Here is a 17709-nt window from a genome sequence, read left to right on the forward strand (position 1 = left end):
TTGTGAATTTGTATGGTGGGAATCTAGATGGTTAATCCAGTAACAATAACCACAATTTCACATGATGCATTTTTCCTGGATTTCAATGCCAGAATGACTTGGACTACATAAAACTTTAACTGTACAAGGTGTTTACAATTTATTTGCTCCCATTGGGTAGCTACGCCAGCTTTGAATATTCAGCAGTGTAGAAGCATCAGTTACAAGTGCAAATAGTAACACTACAAGTCCCAATATTTGAGGTGCTGGTTCAGCACAGAACAGCCCGCAGATTGGGAGAGCAATTGTACCAGAGAACAAACCTTATAGCCAGCTGTTATTCTCCTCTTCATATTTCTGTGGGTTGATAAAAGGTTTGTCTATTGATTTAATTGTCAGTTCTCCACAATAAATGCACTCGGCTGCCACAATATCATCAATGTCAGCTTTGATCTGATCACGGGACTGTTGTCCCTTGTGACTGCCCTCTCCTCCTTCCTTTGGCCGCTGCCGGGACTTCACTTGGTTGCTGGTCACCAGCTTTTTCTGCAGCTCCTCCAGCCTGGTCTGCTTGAAAGGGGAGAGGTGAGGAATCACTTCCTGTAGGAGGCAGTCCGAATGGAACATGTGGCCACACAGGAATAGGTAGAACGGGCGGTTCAGCAGTGGGAAGTCACACGAGGCGCATTTCTCCTGAGACTCCACCACACCATACTTGTTTCTCATCTCCTGGATATCTTCCCGGATTCGTTTGGCACTCTCTGTCGCCTCCTCCATCTCCTGCTTGAGCTCGTCGATGTGCTTGTTATACTCCTGCAGGGAGCTGCAGATGGCCTCCTTAAAATGGTCAATGGTCACAAAATCTGGAAAGAAGGGCAGAATGTCTTCAATCTTCAGCAGGTTACAGCTGGATAAACAAACCATGGCCTTCTTGACATCCTTCTCCTCTTGGACTACATGACGGGCAATCTTCAGCCACAGCTTCTTACGAAGCTCCTCATCTTCCTCCGGCATGTCTGCACATGACTTAGCAAGATCTACATCCATCTGTTTTTATAAAGACATTCAACAGTCATAAGGAGAACAGAGACAGAACATTCATGCCCAGAAGGGCCAACTGCTATTCAAATGCTTTAGACCACAAGGATACTGTCATCTACCTGTGGACTAGAATCATAGAATCTGTACTGAAAGAGGCCATTTGGCCCATCAAGTACACACCAAACCTCCACAAAGAGCGTCTCACCCAGACCCACCCTACTCTTGCATTTTCCCAAGTCTATTCCACCTAGCCTGCACTATGGGTAATTTAGCACAGCCAATCCACCTAACTTGTACATCTTTGGACTAGGGGAGGAAACTCTCAGACACTGAGAATGTGCAAAGTCCACACAGACAGACAGTCACCTAAGGGTGGAATCAAACCCAGATCCCTGCCACTGAAACAGCAGTGCTAACCACTGTCGATATAGTGTGTTGCTGGAAAAGCACAGCAGGTCAGGCAGCATGAGGAGCAACAGAGTCGACATTTCCAGCTTAACCTTTCATCAAGGCTCCACCTCAATATCTTCAGATTCCCTGCCCCCCACAACTTCATCAGAGAACCTTTCAACTAGTGCTAACCACTGAGCCACCATGCCCCCTGAATGACCTAGCTCTCAGTTTGAAGTTATACATCCCCTAACTCTATTCTGGACTTACTGCACCAGAAGACGTTTCTTGCTTTCAATCAGATTCTTTGATCATCTGAAATATCTTAATTAGATCCCCTCACCCCAATTTTCTAAATTCAAATGGAATAAAAGTCTAGTCTGCATTACCTATCTTCATATCCTTTAACCCCAGTATTATTTTAGTGACTGTCAAGTCTCAAGATATACAAGTGTTATTTTTTGATATTGTTTAGTTCATAATATTCAGCTCAAAGGTCAATTGCACTTGCACTATTTTTAGTGTGCTTTTTTAAAAATCATAGGGGTCACATTAAACAAAAAAACACAAACATTACCAAGCAATATTTACATTGCTAGGATACCTAGCCCATTTAGTTTATTGGAAAAAAAAAGATAATGTTAGTTTATTATAAGTTCTAACCCATGTTAAATTGTTAGAAGAAAATTCAAAGAGGTTATATTTCAGATGTGGTTTGACAACTCTCTAGATCGCTAAATGTGCTATTTACATTTCATCTAATTATGTTTAACAAAAAAGTGGGGTTCAGTACAAAAGCGATGATTTTAAAAAGCATGTTGTAAGAAGCACATGGAAGAGTATAAGTATTTCTTGTTGCCTCCTTGTCTCACTCAAATTGAGAATCCATGCTACAGTCTTTAAATGCACAACTCAGATGTCTGATGGCAGCAAGAATTTAGACAGTTTTTTAAAATATTGTGTAAATCAAGTATTTCACTCCTATTTTGTGAAATTATATATTCTGTAAATAAATTCAATTACAAGTTTTAAACTGAATAATACAGTGAGCTGAGAGAGATTTTCAAACTTTTAGAGCAGACAGGCATAAATTACTTTTGCGATTCAAAATGGGGAAGTTTTAGAACCAAAAGGATGTAGAGTTGCCATGGCAATGTCAACACTTTGAAAGGAGTCGAAATTGTAGAAACGTCCTAAATACTCCAAGATAAATTGGGGTGTTCCTGGCTAGTTTTAGCTAATAGAGATAGAAGTAGGCTGTTTTGGCGCTTTATGCTGCTTCACTTTTTAATGAGACCATGGCTGATCTGTGGCCTAACTCTATATACCTACCTTTGGTCCATACCCCTTTATAACTTTCCTTCACAAAAAATGATCTAACAGATTTAAAATTAGCAACTGATCCAACATCCACTGCTGTTTGTGGTAGAGACTCCAAACCTCTACCACCCTTTGTGTAGAAGCACTTCCTAACATCTCTCCTCATTCCTGATGGAAGGCTTTTGTGTGAAATGTCGATTCTCCTGCTCCTCAGATGCTGCCTGACCTGCTGTGCTTTTCCAACACCACACTCTTGACTCTAATCTCACTTTTGCCTATCTCTCCTGAACAGTCTGGCCCTAATTCTCAGACTATGCCCACTAGTTCTGGAATCCCCAGTGGAAAACAATTTATCTTTATCTCCCTGTCTTTTTGTTAGCATCTTGAAGACTTTGAGCAAATCACCCATTAACATTCTAGATTGTAGAGAGGGCAGGCCTAATTTGTTTAATGTCTTCTCAAACTTAACCTGGTTTCATTTGTGTAAACCTATGTTATTCTTCCTAAGATGTCTATATCTGCACAAATTATTCTAAAGTGGGGTCTAATCACAAATTTTGTAAAACTGCAGCATCACTTCTGCATCCTCCAGTCTTCTTAATATAAAGGCCATTAGCTATCAATTATTTTCTTTTTCTATTCATAGCATTTTAAAGATCTATGCATCTAAACCCACACGTGTTTTAGGACAATAACTATTTAACTTTATACCAGCTAGAAAGTACCTGTATCCTTTTTTGGTCCAAATATGTAACCTCACACTTATTACATATTGATATTTTAAAACTTATATTTTGATACCTTTAATATAGTTTGCTCACTCAGAGTAAGCTGGCAGGAAGAAGATATGTTATAAAAGTGATTTGAAAATAGTAATTTATTTTGAAATAGCAATCCCCAACATTTTGGGCTGTTAAGAGATGTTGTCATCTGAAGGTCCAAATGTTCCATCTAACTGCAAGAGTCTGGTTCCTGACTAAGCAAAATGTCTGCTTCCTTTATCACAGAGTTAGCTTCCACACAATAGTTGTATGATTCAAGTTATAGCACATTAAAGACCCTGGTATCTTAGATTTGAGGGGAAGCAATTTATCAGACAGCACCACTTTACTGCCCGAGGGAGGTGTGTCTTTGCAGCAAGCAGCAGCAGTATTTTAGAAGTCTGAATTGGATTAACTCTGAAAGGCTGGACTGGTGAAAATGAGTCCATTTTGGAGTCAATTCCACCTTTGTGGTCAGGCCTCCCCATACAAAAACCATCCATTAGTCTGAAACTGCCTGGATTTAACGGAATAGAGACAGACTGATTTAAAGCAATTCTAACAGAGATTTAGAAGGTTTGAAAGAAAAAAGAACAGGAGTAGGCCATTCACCTGGAACTACTCTGCTCTGTCATTAGATAATGGCTGATGTAATTGCAGCCCCTACTCCTTTCCCTAGACTCTCCCTCTCTCCTGCTCTGTCACAGCAATATCTGTAACACTTCATTGTATTCCACAAATATGCACAGTTGGGAACATGGCACTGTATGAATGTAACATCCAATATAGAGCAGAACCACATGACAGAGGAAACTTTACTTTCTGTTTACTTTTAGTTTAAAAGAGGAGAGGAAACTTTACTCTGCATCTAACCCTGTGCTGTCCCTGTCCTGGGAGTGTTTGGTGGCTTTACTCAGTTTAAAAGAATAGAGCAGAACCACACAAAGCAAAAAGGATAAAGTTTCCAAGCTATGGTCACTAGTTCATGGTGAATTAATTAGTTTTACTTGAGATCAGAGCTAGACGCAACCAATCTCAGTAACGGGAAGCTAGTAGAATCAGTTTCAAATGCCACTCCCACAAACCAAAGCACAAAATCCAGGCTGACACATCAATACCATACTGAGGAAGTGCTGCACTATCAGACAGCCTTCTTTCAAATGAAATTAAATTTGCAGAAATGCAAGCTCTTTGTAACGAGCAAGGAGCTGAGGATCAATGAGGCGAGCACGGTGGCTCAGTGGTTAGCACTACTGCCCCCCCTGCTCCAGGGACCCCGGATCCAACCCCAGCCTTGGGTGATTGTGCGGATTTTGATATTCTCTCTGGGCCTGTATGGGATTCCACAGGTGATCTGGTTTCCTCCCACTTTCCAAAGATGTACAGGATAAGTAGAATGACTATGCTAAGTTACCCATAGTGGCAAGGGTTATGCAGACTAGGCAGGTTAGCCATTGAAATGCAGGAGGTTTTTTTATTCATTTGTAGGACTTTGGCGTCACTGGCTGGCCAGCATTGATAGCCCATCCTTATTTGCCCTTGAGAAGGTGGTGGTGAGCTGCCTTGAATTCTTTACAGGGATAGAGTAGGGGTGTGGGTCTGGGTGGGATGCTGTTTAGAGGGTCATTGTGGATTCAATGGGCTGAAAGGCCTGCTTCCACACTGTAGGGATTCTTTGATCCTCAATCCCAATCACAGTAACTATTGCAAGAAGAACAGCAACCAAAAATCTAACATACCTGCAGTGCAAGATCTACCGCCTCTTCGTATAATTCCATTGTCTTATAAATGTGCACACAGGCCTGGCGGTGACCATTCTCTGCACACAGGCGCAGTGCGTACTTCAGGTCGTAATGAATGTGGTTTGTATCCGACCCAGCTTGTTCCAGGTACCACAGCAGGGCCTTGGGCTTGTACTTGGCGTACAGAGACAGCAGGTAATTGTGAATTGCCTGGTCGGTGACATTCAGATCGTGTACGCAGAACTCCAGGTAGCGGATAGCTTCACCAATCTGTTCCGAGCTGCCGATCTGGCTGTAGTTGACCAGCGCCGGGATGAGGCTCTTGGGAACCAGCCGCCTCCGCATGGTGATCCATGCATCCACCACCAGCTTAGGAATGTGCTGCATGAGGACGGGGGAGAACTTATAGAAGAGAGAAGGGTCCTGGTACTTGGACATGACCTCCAGAGCTGCACTATAGTCATCATGCTGGCAATGGTGGGCCACAACCCGTTCATAATCCTGCATGATCACAGAGAAGAACACCATGTCCACTACGTTGCCATGGCTAGCCAAAAGGTCATAGATGGTCGAGCGGTTGTTGAGCAGGCACTCTTTAATCTTGGAGCTGCTCAGAAACTGTCGGAACTCCTCCCTCGTCGCATCAAACTGGCTCTGCTTGCTCTCATCGCCTTCAAACATGCCCAGCCAGTTCAGATAGATCTCAGTGAGCCAGCTCACCAACAAGGTCATCTGTGTTTTGTCCTCCAGCTTCAGATTCTTCAGCTTTTTCAGCAGAAACTCCTTCAGTGCCTCCTCTTGTTTGGCTTCGATGAACTTCAGCGCAATCTCCTCAAAGTACCTCTGCGTCAGAGCATAGTATTTGGCGCTTTCCACGTACTTCTTGTTCTGAAAGCAGTGGTCAGCTTCCTTGGCAAGCACAGCATCCAGGCACTCAGGCCGGTCTTTGCAGTATTCCTTCGCCAGGTCAAACTTGCCCATGTTCATGTACATCTGCCAGACATCCCGCGATTCTTTCTGAACGTGGTACCGGAAAACAGCCTTCTCCGTGTAGATCCAGATCAACCCAGCCACAGAATCCTTGACCATCCGCAGGAGCCGGCCAAACTTGTCAGGGAACACGTCCTCGAAGACCAGCTGCCCGTTCAGCGTGCAAATGGCCTTCACCCTGTCAGAGAGTAGCAGCAGGAAGTGAAACTGGGTCAGGACAATAGAGCGGGGAGGCTCGGTGTCTGCCGAGTACTCCCAGACCTTCAGGTCACTCAGAAGGGAGTCAGGCCTGCTGTAATCAAGGGTGCCGTACAGGACGCCGTTACCCATCATCCAGGCAAAGGAGCGTGGACTGGATCGCAGTTTGGAGGTGTAAAAAGAGATCTCACTGTAGCCCAGGCTGACTGGGAACTCCTGGAAACTGGGCAAAGAGTCAGCATACTGGTTGAAGATGGGCTGGAATACCTGCTGTTCGCTGGCCTCTGGGGCCTTCCCGACAAACTGGTACAACCGCTTGCGAGTGGTGGCAATGACGAAGAATCTCGCATCAATGCTGCGCTCAATCTCCAGGCAGCAGACAGGAGCCGGGGAGCCGTCCTCTTCCAGGCTGTAAACGTACTTGAAGTACTGATCAGGACTGGAGTTAAACAGCCGATCCTCTGAGACCACAATCTCCGCTTCGTACATCTGACCTTGGCTGGTTCCAACCAGAATGGGGCCGGTGTTGCTCTCACTCCCCATGTGCTTGTTCCAGCCTACACTCTCAATTAAATGGCCCTTCCAGCGGGAGAGGCTTCTCATTTTCTGAGAATTCCTGTTCACGTAAAGACACTCGCTGGACGTAAGGCTAATCAGGAGATGGGATCCTGCAACAGGGAGCAAATACATCACACTGAACACAGGGCCACTGAACACTGAGCTGAATCTCAAAATGTCATTCATTAGAGTTTTGTGGTGCTCAGATGGGAGACGAGGCATATAAAATGTAATCATTTTAAATGTGCTATTCCGACACAATTTTTTTGTCTTCAGTACCCCAGGGAGAAGAATTAGCCAGGGTTCATGTCCCAAAGAACTATCCAGTTCAGGTCAGGTCATATGTCTGCTCAGTTATAATCCCTCCACAACTGAAAGTCATGAATGCACTTCATCTGGGCTCATGAGAGCAGGGACTAGAACACACACACACAACCCCACCTCATGCTAGGAAAGAGCAAGTGCCTCAAGATAGGTGTAACATTTGGGGAAACGTCAGTGTTTCGTTTCAGAAACATGATATTGAATGCAAGGCTGACTGGCACAACTGCTCACTTACTGAGCAGATGGGAGGCTGCTTGCTCGATATGGATAAACTGGGATCATCACATCAACTCATATTCATCCAGTGCCTTTAAGATAACAGGACACCCTAAGCCCTTTGACAGGAGCACAGTTTGACCAAAGTTAACACTGAACCAAAGAAACCAGTGTTCAAAAGTTTGATCAGAGGTAGATTTTTGAGGAAGAGGGGGCAGCAGAAAATCAGAAATATAGGGAGGGAGTTCCAGATCTTAGGGCCTTAGCAACAGTTAATGGTAGTGCATTAAAGGTGGAGAAATGATGGAGGCTAGAATTAGAGGTGCTCAGAGTTGCATAGCTGGAAATTACAGAGAAGGGAGAGGGAGCAATTGAATTCAAGGTGTTGATTTTACAAGTCACGTACAGCAGAAGTCAATGTGTGCCCAGGGAGCCTGTCACCCCACAACAAAAGGAAGTACAAGCACCGTACCAGAGGGGTCCAGAAACAATTTGTGGGTCCTGGCATCGTCTTTGCGCCCCAGTTCAATCTGGTTTGGTTGGTCAGGTTTTCCTAAATCAATCCTACCCAAGAAGGGGGAAAAAAAAAGAGAAAAAGAAACAACAAGTTATCAGCAATAATCTCAGTGTACAATGGAGCACACAACCCCAGCGAGTCCAAGACTCAATTCAGAGCTTTACTCGTGAGTTCAGTAACACTGCTCGATAGAATCATAGCCAATGAATTAACTGCACTTTTCCCCCTCCAATATAATTTCCTATATTCTTCTCCCCTCCTGTTCTTCTTTATTCATGGGGTATTTATTGAAGAATCACAGCAGATTTGAAACATTAATTCTCCTCCTCTCTCTACAGATGGTGTTAGACCCAATGAGTTTCTCCAGCTGTCTTCATTTCAGATTTGCAGCATTCACAGTATCTTGCTTTAATTCCAGCATTTATTGCCCATCCCTAACTACCCTCAAGAACATGGTGGTGAGTGGCTTTCATGAAACTGAGGGAGGGCAATTTCTATGCCATTGCAGGCAGCTGTGACAAGGCAGCCATGTTGCCATGGATCTGGAGTCACATGTAGACCAGGGAAAGACAGTAAATTTCCTTCCCTGAAGATGTTGGGGAATCAGGTGGGTTTTTATGGTCACCATTATTGATGCAGCTTTTTATTTCACATTTTTATACAAATAACTGAATATTACCCCAACTGGTAGGTTTGAGCTCACACTGCCATTTCATCACGAATTCAGCAGCATAAGCATCAGGCTACCGTTCACTATGATGTTATTGCTGCCCTTGGGAACATCATCCAAAACCAAAACAACATGGATTCTTATCTCCAGATATGACCCACCTCTGCTTCTGACAACCCTTCCAGTATCTTAAATCAACATGGCTGCTGCTCTGGCATCCAATATTGCAGCAGATACTCCCTTCACTGGTTCAATAGTAGGAAACACCACTGACTACAGACTTCAGCATAGAGACCAGCTCCACCAACTCAATCACCATCCACCTGAATATCTGATGCCAAGTTGGTTTAATGCAAAGACAACAAAGCCACAAAGAGCATGGAGGGTTGAGTGGCTCTTACCTGAGAAGAGTCTCTTTGCCTAAACACATACACAGCTGGTTGTTGCATACCACAAGGTGGTTGATGGCACTGGGAGGGCTGAAATCAATCCTCTGTTTGGAAAAGATTGGCTTTTCCTCTTCAAGACGCGCACTGACGTAACCTGTAACAACCAGAGATTGCTAGATTGCCAACTATAACCCTGCTATTTGCAACATCAACAGCTGCCAGTCTCTCTCTCTCTCTATACAATAGCCTGACTGGATAGGTATTTAAAGGAGAAAGTGAGGACTGCAGATGCTGGAGATCAGAGCTGAAAAATGTGTTGCTGGAAAAGCGCAGCAGGTCAGGCAGCATCCAAGGAGCAGGAGAATCGACGTTTCGGGCATAAGCCCTTCTTCAGGAATGAGGAGGGTGTGCCAAGCAGGCTAAGATAAAAGGTAGGGAGGAGGGACTTGGGGGAGGGGCATTGGGAATGCGATAGGTGGAAGGAGGTTAAGGTGAGGGTGATAGGCCAAAGAGGGGGTGGGGGGGGCGGAGAAGTCGGGAAGAAGGTTGCAGGTCAAGAAGACGGTGCTGAGTCCGACAGTTGGGACTGACATGAGGGGAGGGGAAATGAGAAAGCTGGAGAAATCTGCATTCATCCCTTGTGGTTGGAGGGTTCCTAGGCGGAAGATGAGGCACTCTTCCTCCAGCCGTAGTGTAGCCATGGTCTGGCGATGGAGGCGGCCAAGGACCTGCATGTCTTTGGTGGAGTGGGAGGGGGAGTTAAAGTGTTCAGCCACGGAGCGGTTGGGTTGGTTGGTGCAGGTGTCCCAGAGGTGTTCTCTGAAACGTATCCATATCCATCACAAATTCACCTGCATCCATATCTGTCACAAATTCACCTGCACCTCCACACACATCATTTACTGCATCCGCTGCACTCTGCCGCATCTGCTCCTAGGAGGACCAATTCCAATACCGAGCAACCCAGATGGCCTCCTTCTTCAAAGACCGCAATTTCCCCTCAGACGTGGTTGACGATGCTCTCCACCGCATCTCCTCCACTTCCCGCTCCTCCGCCCTTGAACCCCGCCCCTCCAATCGCCACCAGGACAGAACCCCACTGGTCCTCACGTACCACCCCACCAACCTCCAGATACATCATATCATCTTTCGTCATTTCCGCTACCTCCAAACAGACCCCACCAAGGATATACTTCCCTCCCCTCCCCTATCAGTGTTCCAGAAAGACCACTCCCTCCGCGACTCCCTCATCAGGTCCACACCCCCCACCAACCCAACCTCCACTCCTGGCACCTTCCCCTGCAACCACAAGAAATGCAAAACTTGCGCCCACACCTCCCCCCTCACTTCCCTCCAAGGCCCCAAGGGATCCTTCCATATCCGTCACAAATTCACCTGCACCTCCACACACATCATTTATTGCATCCACTGCACCCGATGTCGCCTACTTGCGGAACGTTTCAGAGAACACCTCTGGGACACCCGCACCAACTAACCCAACCACCCCGTGGCTGAACACTTTAACTCCCCCTCCCACTCCGCCAAGGACATGCAAGTCCTTGGCCTCCTCCATCGCCAGACCATGGCTACACTACAGCTGGAGGAAGAACACCTCATCTTCCGCCTAGGAACCCTCCAACCACAAGGGATGAATGCAGATTTCTCTAGCTTTCTCATTTACCCTCCCTCCACCATATCTCAGTCCCAACCCTCGGACTCAGCACTGCCTTCTTGACCTGCAACCTTCTTCCCGACTTCTCCGCTCCCACCCCCTCTCCGGCCTAGCAGTCTCACCTTAACCACCTTCCACCTATAGCATTCCCAATGAGCCTCCCCCAAAACCCTCCTCCCTACCTTTTATCTTAGCCTGCTTGGCACACCCTCCTCATTCCTGAAGGGCTTATGCCCGAAACGTCGACTCTCCTGCTCCTTGGATGCTGCCTGACCTGCTGCGCTTGTCCAGCAACACATTTTTCAGCTGAATAGGTATTTAATACACACAAAGGCATGCAGCCAAGTGTCCCGCATTCTGTCAAGTCTTTAATTCTCCCCCCCCCAAACCTCCTCCTCCGGCACCCCACTCCCTCCTCCTCCTCCTAGCCCTCCATCTCTGGCACCCCACTCCCTCCTCCTCCTCCTCCTAGCCCTCCATCTCTGGCACTCCACTCCCTCCTCCTCCTAGCCCTCCATCTCTGGCACTCCACTCCCTCCTCCTCCTCGCCCTCCATTTCTGGCACCCCACTCCCTCCTCCTCCTCGCCCTCCATCTCTGGCACCCCACTCCCTCCTCCTCCTCGCCCTCCATCTCTGGCACCCCACTCCCTCCTCCTCCTCGCCCTCCATCTCTGGCACCCCACTCCCTCCTCCTCCTCCTCCTCGCCCTCCATCTCTGGCACCCCACTCCCTCCTCCTCGCCCTCCATCTCTGGCACCCCACTCCCTCCTCCTCCTCCTCCTAGCCCTCCATCTCTGGCACCCCACTCCCTCCTCCTCCTCCTCCTAGCCCTCCATCTCTGGCACCCCACTCCCTCCTCCTCCTCCTCCTAGCCCTCCATCTCTGGCACCCCACTCCCTCCTCCTCCTCCTCCTAGCCCTCCATCTCTGGCACCCCACTCCCTCCTCCTCCTCCTCCTAGCCCTCCATCTCTGGCACCCCACTCCCTCCTCCTCCTCCTCCTCCTAGCCCTCCATCTCTGGCACTCCACTCCCTCCTCCTCCTCCTCCTCGCCCTCCATCTCTGGCACTCCACTCCCTCCTCCTCCTCCTCCTCGCCCTCCATCTCTGGCACCCCACTCCCTCCTCCTCCTCGCCCTCCATCTCTGGCACCCCACTCCCTCCTCCTCCTCGCCCTCCATCTCTGGCACCCCACTCCCTCCTCCTCCTCCTCCTCCTCGCCCTCCATCTCTGGCACTCCACTCCCTCCTCCTCCTCCTCCTCCTCGCCCTCCATCTCTGGCACTCCACTCCCTCCTCCTCCTCCTCCTAGCCCTCCATCTCTGGCACTCCACTCCCTCCTCCTCCTAGCCCTCCATCTCTGGCACCCCACTCCCTCCTCCTCCTCCTCCTAGCCCTCCATCTCTGGCACTCCACTCCCTCCTCCTCCTCCTCCTCGCCCTCCATCTCTGGCACTCCACTCCCTCCTCCTCCTCGCCCTCCATCTCTGGCACTCCACTCCCTCCTCCTCCTCGCCCTCCATCTCTGGCACCCCACTCCCTCCTCCTCCTCGCCCTCCATCTCTGGCACCCCACTCCCTCCTCCTCCTCGCCCTCCATCTCTGGCACTCCACTCCCTCCTCCTCCTCCTCCTCCTCCTCGCCCTCCATCTCTGGCACCCCACTCCCTCCTCCTCCTCCTCCTAGCCCTCCATCTCTGGCACTCCACTCCCTCCTCCTCCTCCTCCTAGCCCTCCATCTCTGGCACTCCACTCCCTCCTCCTCCTCCTCCTCCTCGCCCTCCATCTCTGGCACTCCACTCCCTCCTCCTCCTCCTCGCCCTCCATCTCTGGCACTCCACTCCCTCCTCCTCCTCCTCCTAGCCCTCCATCTCTGGCACTCCACTCCCTCCTCCTCCTCCTCCTAGCCCTCCATCTCTGGCACCCCACTCCCTCCTCCTCCTCCTCCTAGCCCTCCATCTCTGGCACTCCACTCCCTCCTCCTCCTCCTCCTCGCCCTCCATCTCTGGCACTCCACTCCCTCCTCCTCCTCGCCCTCCATCTCTGGCACCCCACTCCCTCCTCCTCCTCGCCCTCCATCTCTGGCACTCCACTCCCTCCTCCTCCTCCTCCTCGCCCTCCATCTCTGGCACCCCACTCCCTCCTCCTCCTCGCCCTCCATCTCTGGCACTCCACTCCCTCCTCCTCCTCCTCCTCGCCCTCCATCTCTGGCACCCCACTCCCTCCTCCTCCTCGCCCTCCATCTCTGGCACCCCACTCCCTCCTCCTCCTCGCCCTCCATCTCTGGCACCCCACTCCCTCCTCCTCCTCCTCCTCGCCCTCCATCTCTGGCACTCCACTCCCTCCTCCTCCTCCTCCTCCTCGCCCTCCATCTCTGGCACCCCACTCCCTCCTCCTCCTCGCCCTCCATCTCTGGCACTCCACTCCCTCCTCCTCCTCCTCCTCGCCCTCCATCTCTGGCACTCCACTCCCTCCTCCTCCTCCTCCTCGCCCTCCATCTCTGGCACCCCACTCCCTCCTCCTCCTCCTCCTCGCCCTCCATCTCTGGCACCCCACTCCCTCCTCCTCCTCGCCCTCCATCTCTGGCACCCCACTCCCTCCTCCTCCTCGCCCTCCATCTCTGGCACCCCACTCCCTCCTCCTCCTCGCCCTCCATCTCTGGCACCCCACTCCCTCCTCCTCCTCGCCCTCCATCTCTGGCACCCCACTCCCTCCTCCTCCTCGCCCTCCATCTCTGGCACCCCACTCCCTCCTCCTCCTCGCCCTCCATCTCTGGCACTCCACTCCCTCCTCCTCCTCCTCCTCCTCGCCCTCCATCTCTGGCACCCCACTCCCTCCTCCTCCTCCTCCTAGCCCTCCATCTCTGGCACTCCACTCCCTCCTCCTCCTCCTCCTCCTAGCCCTCCATCTCTGGCACCCCACTCCCTCCTCCTCCTCCTCCTCGCCCTCCATCTCTGGCACTCCACTCCCTCCTCCTCCTCCTCCTCGCCCTCCATCTCTGGCACTCCACTCCCTCCTCCTCCTCGCCCTCCATCTCTGGCACCCCACTCCCTCCTCCTCCTCGCCCTCCATCTCTGGCACTCCACTCCCTCCTCCTCCTCCTCCTCGCCCTCCATCTCTGGCACCCCACTCCCTCCTCCTCCTCGCCCTCCATCTCTGGCACTCCACTCCCTCCTCCTCCTCCTCCTCGCCCTCCATCTCTGGCACCCCACTCCCTCCTCCTCCTCGCCCTCCATCTCTGGCACCCCACTCCCTCCTCCTCCTCGCCCTCCATCTCTGGCACCCCACTCCCTCCTCCTCCTCCTCCTCGCCCTCCATCTCTGGCACTCCACTCCCTCCTCCTCCTCGCCCTCCATCTCTGGCACCCCACTCCCTCCTCCTCCTCGCCCTCCATCTCTGGCACCCCACTCCCTCCTCCTCCTCGCCCTCCATCTCTGGCACTCCACTCCCTCCTCCTCCTCCTCCTCGCCCTCCATCTCTGGCACTCCACTCCCTCCTCCTCCTCGCCCTCCATCTCTGGCACCCCACTCCCTCCTCCTCCTCGCCCTCCATCTCTGGCACTCCACTCCCTCCTCCTCCTCCTCCTCGCCCTCCATCTCTGGCACCCCACTCCCTCCTCCTCCTCGCCCTCCATCTCTGGCACTCCACTCCCTCCTCCTCCTCCTCCTCGCCCTCCATCTCTGGCACCCCACTCCCTCCTCCTCCTCGCCCTCCATCTCTGGCACCCCACTCCCTCCTCCTCCTCGCCCTCCATCTCTGGCACCCCACTCCCTCCTCCTCCTCCTCCTCGCCCTCCATCTCTGGCACTCCACTCCCTCCTCCTCCTCGCCCTCCATCTCTGGCACCCCACTCCCTCCTCCTCCTCGCCCTCCATCTCTGGCACCCCACTCCCTCCTCCTCCTCGCCCTCCATCTCTGGCACTCCACTCCCTCCTCCTCCTCCTCCTCCTCGCCCTCCATCTCTGGCACCCCACTCCCTCCTCCTCCTCCTCCTCGCCCTCCATCTCTGGCACTCCACTCCCTCCTCCTCCTCCTCCTAGCCCTCCATCTCTGGCACTCCACTCCCTCCTCCTCCTCCTCCTAGCCCTCCATCTCTGGCACTCCACTCCCTCCTCCTCCTCCTCCTCCTCGCCCTCCATCTCTGGCACCCCACTCCCTCCTCCTCCTCCTCCTCGCCCTCCATCTCTGGCACCCCACTCCCTCCTCCTCCTCCTCGCCCTCCATCTCTGGCACCCCACTCCCTCCTCCTCCTCCTCGCCCTCCATCTCTGGCACCCCACTCCCTCCTCCTCCTCGCCCTCCATCTCTGGCACCCCACTCCCTCCTCCTCCTCGCCCTCCATCTCTGGCACCCCACTCCCTCCTCCTCCTCGCCCTCCATCTCTGGCACCCCACTCCCTCCTCCTCCTCGCCCTCCATCTCTGGCACCCCACTCCCTCCTCCTCCTCGCCCTCCATCTCTGGCACCCCACTCCCTCCTCCTCCTCGCCCTCCATCTCTGGCACCCCACTCCCTCCTCCTCCTCGCCCTCCATCTCTGGCACCCCACTCCCTCCTCCTCCTCGCCCTCCATCTCTGGCACCCCACTCCCTCCTCCTCCTCGCCCTCCATCTCTGGCACCCCACTCCCTCCTCCTCCTCGCCCTCCATCTCTGGCACCCCACTCCCTCCTCCTCCTCGCCCTCCATCTCTGGCACCCCACTCCCTCCTCCTCCTCGCCCTCCATCTCTGGCACCCCACTCCCTCCTCCTCCTCGCCCTCCATCTCTGGCACCCCACTCCCTCCTCCTCCTCGCCCTCCATCTCTGGCACCCCACTCCCTCCTCCTCCTCGCCCTCCATCTCTGGCACCCCACTCCCTCCTCCTCCTCGCCCTCCATCTCTGGCACCCCACTCCCTCCTCCTCCTCGCCCTCCATCTCTGGCACCCCACTCCCTCCTCCTCCTCGCCCTCCATCTCTGGCACCCCACTCCCTCCTCCTCCTCGCCCTCCATCTCTGGCACCCCACTCCCTCCTCCTCCTCGCCCTCCATCTCTGGCACCCCACTCCCTCCTCCTCCTCGCCCTCCATCTCTGGCACCCCACTCCCTCCTCCTCCTCGCCCTCCATCTCTGGCACCCCACTCCCTCCTCCTCCTCGCCCTCCATCTCTGGCACCCCACTCCCTCCTCCTCCTCGCCCTCCATCTCTGGCACCCCACTCCCTCCTCCTCCTCGCCCTCCATCTCTGGCACCCCACTCCCTCCTCCTCCTCGCCCTCCATCTCTGGCACCCCACTCCCTCCTCCTCCTCGCCCTCCATCTCTGGCACCCCACTCCCTCCTCCTCCTCGCCCTCCATCTCTGGCACCCCACTCCCTCCTCCTCCTCGCCCTCCATCTCTGGCACCCCACTCCCTCCTCCTCCTCGCCCTCCATCTCTGGCACCCCACTCCCTCCTCCTCCTCGCCCTCCATCTCTGGCACCCCACTCCCTCCTCCTCCTCGCCCTCCATCTCTGGCACCCCACTCCCTCCTCCTCCTCGCCCTCCATCTCTGGCACCCCACTCCCTCCTCCTCCTCGCCCTCCATCTCTGGCACCCCACTCCCTCCTCCTCCTCGCCCTCCATCTCTGGCACCCCACTCCCTCCTCCTCCTCGCCCTCCATCTCTGGCACCCCACTCCCTCCTCCTCCTCGCCCTCCATCTCTGGCACCCCACTCCCTCCTCCTCCTCGCCCTCCATCTCTGGCACCCCACTCCCTCCTCCTCCTCGCCCTCCATCTCTGGCACCCCACTCCCTCCTCCTCCTCGCCCTCCATCTCTGGCACCCCACTCCCTCCTCCTCCTCGCCCTCCATCTCTGGCACCCCACTCCCTCCTCCTCCTCGCCCTCCATCTCTGGCACCCCACTCCCTCCTCCTCCTCGCCCTCCATCTCTGGCACCCCACTCCCTCCTCCTCCTCGCCCTCCATCTCTGGCACCCCACTCCCTCCTCCTCCTCGCCCTCCATCTCTGCACCCCACTCCCTCCTCCTCCTCGCCCTCCATCTCTGGCACCCCACTCCCTCCTCCTCCTCGCCCTCCATCTCTGGCACCCCACTCCCTCCTCCTCCTCGCCCTCCATCTCTGGCACCCCACTCCCTCCTCCTCCTCGCCCTCCATCTCTGGCACCCCCACTCCCTCCTCCTCCTCGCCCTCCATCTCTGGCACCCCACTCCCTCCTCCTCCTCGCCCTCCATCTCTGGCACCCCACTCCCTCCTCCTCCTCGCCCTCCATCTCTGGCACCCCACTCCCTCCTCCTCCTCGCCCTCCATCTCTGGCACCCCACTCCCTCCTCCTCCTCGCCCTCCATCTCTGGCACCCCCACTCCCTCCTCCTCCTCGCCCTCCATCTCTGGCACCCCACTCCCTCCTCCTCCTCGCCCTCCATCTCTGGCACCCCACTCCCCTCCTCCTCCTCGCCCTCCATCTCTGGCACCCCACTCCCTCCTCCTCCTCGCCCTCCATCTCTGGCACCCCACTCCCTCCTCCTCCTCGCCCTCCATCTCTGGCACCCCCTCCTCCTCCTCCTCGCCCTCCATCTCTGGCACCCCCACTCCCTCCTCCTCCTCGCCCTCCATCTCTGGCACCCCACTCCCTCCTCCTCCTCGCCCTCCATCTCTGGCACCCCACTCCCTCCTCCTCCTCGCCCTCCATCTCTGGCACCCCACTCCCTCCTCCTCCTCGCCCTCCATCTCTGGCACCCCACTCCCTCCTCCTCCTCCTCGCCCTCCATCTCTGGCACCCCACTCCCTCCTCCTCCTCCTCGCCCTCCATCTCTGGCACCCCACTCCCTCCTCCTCCTCTCCAGCCCTCCATCTCTGACATCCCTCTACTTCCTTCCTTCCTTCCTTCCTCCCCACCCCGTCCCGTCCCTCTTTCTCTCGTTCACCCGGCTGGCGGTACCTGACTGGCCGATGCCTGAAGCACCGAGGCGTTGCTGTT

At 53.7% G+C, this 17709-nt stretch overlaps 1 protein-coding gene across 2 annotated transcripts in view; it reads right to left on the reverse strand.

The window, feature by feature from the left end:
- Positions 1-114: 114 nt before the first annotated feature.
- Positions 115-17709, reverse strand: part of vps18 (VPS18 core subunit of CORVET and HOPS complexes) — a 19440-nt gene continuing 1845 nt past the window's right edge. The window contains exons 1-5 of one of the 2 annotated variants that reach the window (XM_087990173.1): positions 17671-17703; positions 9108-9249; positions 7992-8083; positions 5231-7089; positions 115-1026 (exon numbers count right to left, since the gene is read on the reverse strand). In XM_087990173.1, coding sequence (XP_087846299.1) covers positions 304-1026; positions 5231-7089; positions 7992-8083; positions 9108-9136 — 2703 coding nt within the window. In that variant the 5' untranslated portion in view covers positions 9137-9249; positions 17671-17703 and the 3' untranslated portion in view covers positions 115-303. Of the gene's footprint in view, positions 1027-5230; positions 7090-7991; positions 8084-9107; positions 9250-17670; positions 17704-17709 lie in introns of those variants that run through there. The other variant, XM_087990172.1, reaches the window with a different exon arrangement.

This window comes from Chiloscyllium plagiosum, unplaced genomic scaffold (genome assembly GCF_037043375.1).
Source record: "Chiloscyllium plagiosum isolate Xiang-an unplaced genomic scaffold, Cpla_swu_hap1 HiC_scaffold_8, whole genome shotgun sequence".
Taxonomy (NCBI): Eukaryota; Metazoa; Chordata; class Chondrichthyes; order Orectolobiformes; family Hemiscylliidae; genus Chiloscyllium; species Chiloscyllium plagiosum.